Here is a 6,823-nt window from a genome sequence, read left to right on the forward strand (position 1 = left end):
ACACACACACACACACACACACACACACACAGCGCTGAAATAGGGCCACATTCTTTCCATTCCTGTAATATTTCTAGACTAGGCATGCTGCTTGGTCCCCTCAATCTTCCTGCCCAGTGATACCAATTTTCACAAGGTAGAAATGAACCGATATGGGATTATCACCGTGTTTTGGACCAAATACATCGATTGCAATATTGTAGGTTTGACAATGAGATTTTGTGATATAATCATCAGTGATGTGGATACAATGATCATTTTTGTAAAAGCAAACTATAGAACAGCTAGAACAGTCTGGTAGGTTCAACAAATGACATAATTTTACTGTAATGCAGTCTTAAAAACCAGGAAAAGACACTTTTGCTTATGCATATCACAATATTTTTTAACTTTTCTATCTGCTTTAGCCTTTCCAACTTTTTTAGACACACAGATGGTAATAATAATGGTCCAATATGATGTGAAATCTTTCAACATTTTTTTGAGGGAGGGCCACTAAACCTGGGCCAGATGCAGTCTTCCACAAACCTAGGGAAAATTGTACTGTAACTTAACAGTTAAATAATTGTTAATAATTATTAATTAAGATGTGTCTGCATGTTTAAATACAATGATTTGGTAGCTAGTGATAACGAGAAAAATCTATCAAAATATGGACAAATTGCAGCCGGTCAGACAGACAAAGAAAGAGAGCTGGACAGACGGAGAAAGAGACGGACGGACGTATGGAGAAAAAGGGACGGTTGGAGAAAGAGAGACAGACAGTCTTATGTGATATAATAGTATAATTTAATGATGAATCTATGATATAATAGGGCTGTTCCAGAGTTTGATTAGGCTGGTCTGGGGATGTCAGGCGAGGATATTTGACCATGATGTTGCTGATGTCACAGGAACCTCTCAGTGTTCAGCACTCCAGGTCTCAGCAGGAAGCCCAGCAGAGCCAGCAGGATGTTTACCATGTCCACCAAGTCCAACACCCCACCTAAGGTCCCTCAGCCTGAGCGACTGGACCAGGTCTATGAGGCGTTGAAGAAAGGCCTTCAGTGAGTACATGCCCAACACACACAGGCACGCATACATACAAAAAGCAGCTGCAAGCTTTCATTTTGAGGGATCATGTCCTTGGCAGTGCCTGTCACTCCTACTCTCTGACTGATATCTGCAATCCTGAACTGTACTATTATACCAGTATGGTTCCAGAGAAAGAAAATGCCATGGGGTTGACTAAAATCTGCTGTGTCATATCTCTGTCTACCTAAACACCTTTTCACAGATGCTCGTTATCATATTGGCTTCAATTTGGCAAAGAAACAACTAAACTCATGTAAGCCTGCACTGGAAAAGCTAATAACAAACTGTGTTTATTAATGCTAACATGAGGCTTAAAGGTCCCATGAACAGACGTAAACCTGTGAAGTCCCAACTTCTTCAACCAATGTGTCTTTCTCTCCATAACCAAAATGCCATTGGTTTACAGGAATTGGTCAACATTTTGGGAAATCATTGTCTCATTTGCCTTCTTGCAGAGACTTGAATAGACTGAAACCACCAACATATTGTCTGTCTGTTATCTTAGCTTAGCATAAAGACTGGAAACAGGAGCAAACAGAGCCTGGCTCTGTCCAACGCCGAAACATCTGCTTCCCAACACTACCTAAAGCTCACTGATTAACACATTGTGTCTCGTTTGTTTAATTATTTTCTATGATGTTGAATCGAAAAACACAAAACGGTTGGCTCCAATTCATTTTCGTTAAGAAGTGATGAAACCTGGAGAGCAGCACGATGGGACAGCTGGCAGTGAGAGATGGTCAGGTAGTGCAGATTATTATCTCAAAGCTTCCGCACATAGAACCACAAATATCTGCCTGGTTTGAAACCTCAAGGTGTACTTTCAACCGCTTAGTGGGCATCCTCAGCCCGCTTCGGCCGTCAGGTGGTGCAGCAACAACGCATGTCTCTCACAGTGTGTAGGCGGGGTTGGCGCAGGGGGGGCAAAAAGAAATGTAGCTGGTCTGCGGCCCATAGTAGAGACAGACTCAACCTAAGAAACGCAATGCTACGTCACGCTGCGGTGGCCAATCATGTACCACAGATCAGACTTGTCAGTGCGTTAGGCAGCGTGAGGTGGTGAGAGAATCCCACACAGGAAAGATCGCTGCCACAAGAAAATTTAGACACAACATGAAGGTGAAAAAAACAAATTCACGAGCTCTGAAGGGCCAGAGAGTTTATGTAATAGTTGAATGTTTCCTGGAACAACAAAGCACTCGCTGAGTCTCGCTCCTCTCCTTTCTTTTTCCTCTTTCTCCGTGAAATGAAGCTGCCTTCAAGTGCGGTCGGAAACATTGACACTCTACCCAAAACACAAACCTGTGTGTGTGTGTGTGTGTGTGTGTGTGTGTGTGTGTGTGTGTGTGTGTGTGTGTGTGTGTGTGTGTGTGTGTGTGTGTGTGTGTGTGTGTGTGTGTGTGTGTGTGTGTGTGTGTGTGTCGTCCTCGTCCCTCTCAGGCCTACCTGCAGGTTCATCAGATGGACTGGGACAATCTCAGCAGACAGATGAAAGAATCAAAGAGGAACTCCAGACTGGTACGGTTGGCTCGGCACTGCAAGTGAAAAGCATTCCTTTGACCTGTGACATGTTGCAAATTGTATATTTTGTGTGGTGTTAAAAAGTCAATAAAAAAAAAAAGTTAATCGCTAAAAAAGAAAAACCTGAGTCATGCTGATGTCTGATGTTTTCTGCTTCTTTAGGGTTTCCTGTATGAGCTGGACAAGGTGAGCTACCGTCAATGCTCTAATACTGTCCTCAACTGCAAAGAGAATGGGAGACAAGTTGATATTAGAGATAGGCGTTTATTGCTAATTCAGTTTTTTAAGTAAATGAGCATATTTCAGTAAGGTGCCTCCTGTATTACATTTCCAACCATGTTCACCTGCTCTCTTGATAATTCAGGACAGGGATTTCCCTATCTTTCTGGAAGACTTAGATGCATGTATTTGGCGGGGGGGGGGGGGGGGGGTTTAGGCGTCCTTCCTCAAGAATTTGTTTTTACCTTTTTTTAAGAAAATGCAATTTCCCCATTCATTTTTTTGTCTCTGGGTTTTGCATCTCTTTGTAGTCGGGTTGTGTCTCTTTCTGGTCCTTTGTGTTTTCTTTGGGGTTGTTTTGGGTCTCTGTGGTCATTTGATGTCTCTTTGTAGCCACTTTGTGGCCCTTAGGGTAGGTTTGTGGCTCTTTTTCACATCATTTTGTAGCATCACCACCAACTACCACCAATTTTGAAAAATGGTTTGTGTACGTATCCCCTAAAAAATAGGAACCGTCTAAATCAAATTGTAAAGTGGTCCGGTTGGCTGATGGGAGAGACACAGCTTAACCCAGAATACCAGTCACTTTTACTTTTTGGGGATTTTTAAAGCTTCCCTCAATCAATCTGAACACTTCCTGCACATATGTGGCACATTAAAAGCCTTCCAGCTGCTCAAAGGCCATAACTCTTTCCAACTAGGCTTTTAATTTGAGACATATGGAGGAAGTGTTGACAGTAGTTTAACAGCAATCATAAAATTAAACTAGAATCTAGGGCTGTGCAATGAAGCAACATTTTAAGTCAGTTGCGATTTTGCCTCCTAACAATCACAAAAACTGAATAATTGAGAAAAGGGATGTTTTTGTGCATTACGCTTTGCAAGTAAAGTCTTATTTTATCTTGGGTTGTTAATGGGGGGGAGGGGGGGAGTACAAATGGGAAAAGTGAAAATTAAATTTCACATTTCAAGGTGTTTTCACTGTTGATTTGTTTAACTTGTTAACACTTTAAGTCGACGAGTAATTGTGTTAAGTAATAAGGATTTCAGTATTTACCAAAAATAATTGCATCTATGATTTTTTTTTTTTTCTTCATATTCGAGTAGCACTACTACATTCGAGTATTTGTGCATTTTGTTGTCTGTGCTATGGGAATGTGCAGTATCCTGAATGCATGATGTAACTAACTACATATCAGGAGAAGGTAGTGTTTGTAGTCGGCACATAACTTTATCTGCAGTGCTGCTCTGACTTACTCTGTGTTGACTAATGGGAGTTAATGTGACTCTGTGCTTCCCTCTGATAGCAAGTGAAGGTGACTGAGAGATACATAAGACGACTGGAGTTTCACCTCAGCAAGGTAGGAGCACAATCATCTTTGTCAAACCATCAGGTAATGTTATAGAACAGAGATCTTCAGCGGTGGGGGGGAATCCAACATTTTCAACATATTTGCAAAGTAGCCTATTTGTGAAAAAAAACAAAAAACTGATGATACTACTACTACTACTACTACTACTACTACTACTACTACCACCACCACTACTGGCCTATAGGTAACTAAAACAGCCATCGAGAGAGACATGTCATCCCTAAAAAATTCACTGTTCTACATGGATGTTTAAAATAAAAACATGATTTATAAAATCATGCCAACAGCTATTATTTAAATATCTTAGTATTCAATGCACAAAAATGTATGTATAAAGTCTTAAGACAGCCTTACATGTCATTGTATCGTAGGCTCAATTTAATATGCTTAATATGCTTTAATAACTTCCTTTTATCCAACATATAGAAGGGCTCTGTGATCTGTCTCTCTTTCAGTTAAGGGGGTCCTTGGTTTGAAACATGTTGAAGACCCCTGTTATAGAAAATTAAGCGTGTCCCCAACAGTTTGGAGATGTGTTCATGTTTAACTTTATTGGACTGGGTGCTTACATTTAGGTAGTGTTAGATTTAGGGGGTTGACCGATACTGAAAACCGATTTTTTGCATTGTAAAAGAGAAATAGGCTCTACAGTCTATTTCCTAACTGCTAGGTAGTTTGCTTGTAATTTAACTGAGCTACGTGACACATGCCCAGTGTTTCCCCCAGGGTGTTCCAAGCCCGGTGGCCCACCAAATTTGTACGTTTGGATCCGTGATTTAATTTATATATTTTTTATTTATTTAAACTTTGGAATTTAGCGTTTGTCGGGGCTGCAGATGATGACTGTCTACAATACATCTCTTCTCCTGGGAGATGAATATAACAAAGTAAACGTACCCGTCCAGAACCAGTCTAGTACTGACTTAACATTTTGAATGTTCCACCTGCGTCAAGGCTGCTTTCCTCTTTGCATTAGAAGATGGAATTTGTTTCCTTTTCCCAGATTGACGAGCTATATGAAGCCTACTGCCTGCAGAGGAGACTCCGAGACGGAGCCAACAAGATGGTGAAGGCATACACTGGCTCCCAAGGCAGCAAGGAGGCCAGGGAGAGTTTAGCAGAAGCCAATAAAGGATACAAAGAGTACACAGAGGTAAGAGGAAGAGGACAAGGGAGTGGAGAGACGGAGTGAGAAAGGGGATTAAGATGGAATGGACAAAGATTGTGAAAATAATAAGGCCATAGGTAAGGGAATATATGAAAGAGGATAGGATGTAACATAGCACAACTAACCGGGATCATTAAACTACAGCTCCATAGTTTATTCCTGTTGCCAGAAAAGAACGAAAGCCTCCCTGTCTGTTTCTCTCTGTAGAACATGTGTGTGTTGGAGAGCGAGTTGGAGAACCAGCTGGGGGAGTTCCACATTAAGATGAAAGGTAAGAATGAAACATCGAGGGCAAGTTCACCGTCTGTCTTCACTCTCCCCTCCTCCCTCTCACTCTTGACTTTTTTCTTCTCTCCATTTTTCATTCCCTTCCCTGAATCAGTTTTTTCCTAGTCTCAGCCATGCGACAAGATATATCCCATACTCTATAGTAGGGCTGTATGTAGTCTTGCTTTGCCAGCTCTGTCTCCACAGCGCTGCAGAGGAGGGTCTGTCTAGTCCACACAGCATTCCAGGATGGGATAAAAGCCTGCTCTGGTTTATTGACATTTCTTTAAACCAATCACAATCGCCTTGGGCGGTGCTAAGCGCCGGACAGAGCGGCCGGTACTCTGCAAATTTTGACACCTGCTTCCCACAAAAGTCAAATCTCACACTGAGTCGATTAAAAAGGACAAACAGCTTTTCCATCCACTTGCATAAGAATTCATCTCTGGCCTGGATTGAAATCAAAAGGTCCAGCACGTTCACCCAAAAATAGGAGGGAATGGTTTCTGTCATTATCACTGGGGTTGGGGTGAAACATGACCAGCATACGTGGCCCAGATGGGTTTACCTCTCCTAGAGAAATTAATCCAGTCCTAATGTGACTTATTAGAAACTGATCTGTTTCTATTTGTCTTTCAGGTCTGGCTGGATTTGCTAGATTGTGTGCTGGGGACCAGTATGAGGTTGGTCTGTCTGTTGTCTGTCTGTCTGCCTGCCTGCCTGTCTGTCTGTCTAATTAAAATGCATTTATTGGGATGATCTTGATCAGACACAGTATTGCCAAAGAAAGCACCGTATGAATACTCGCAATTATGTACTTAGGGAAATTAGTATGTATGTGTTAGAAATGCAAATTACAATACAGATAAGAATAAAACAAATAAATAAAGATAATTTCACAATAAGACATAAGGAAGATTAACATACTGCATGTTTTCTTGAATCTGTCCTGACTGGCTATGTGTCAATTGTGTTTTATTTTCCATTAATATGGCATGCCATCCCCTGTTTTTATGTCCATTATATGTCTATTATGTAATTTGTGTGTGTGTGTCGGTGTGTGTGCAGATCTTTATGAAGTACGGTCGGCAGCGGTGGAAGCTGCGTGGCAGAATAGAGATCAACGGCAAACAGGTGTGGGACAGTGAGGAGATGGTGTTTGTGCCGCTCGTCAGTGAGTTCCTCTCTGTGAAGGTCAGTC

General features: G+C 41.6%; 1 protein-coding gene across 1 annotated transcript in view; it reads left to right on the plus strand.

The window, feature by feature from the left end:
- Window positions 1-6,823, plus strand: part of ripor1 (RHO family interacting cell polarization regulator 1) — a gene marked incomplete in the record, with an annotated part of 32,518 nt that overhangs the window by 5,440 nt on the left and 20,255 nt on the right. The window contains 8 exon segments of the mRNA XM_032524297.1: window positions 894-1,048; window positions 2,516-2,592; window positions 2,758-2,781; window positions 4,122-4,175; window positions 5,191-5,340; window positions 5,563-5,626; window positions 6,262-6,305; window positions 6,691-6,816. Of these exon segments, the coding sequence (XP_032380188.1) occupies window positions 894-1,048; window positions 2,516-2,592; window positions 2,758-2,781; window positions 4,122-4,175; window positions 5,191-5,340; window positions 5,563-5,626; window positions 6,262-6,305; window positions 6,691-6,816 (694 nt within the window).

The sequence above is a fragment of the Etheostoma spectabile genome, chromosome 8 (assembly GCF_008692095.1).
Source record: "Etheostoma spectabile isolate EspeVRDwgs_2016 chromosome 8, UIUC_Espe_1.0, whole genome shotgun sequence".
Classification (NCBI taxonomy): Eukaryota; Metazoa; Chordata; class Actinopteri; order Perciformes; family Percidae; genus Etheostoma; species Etheostoma spectabile.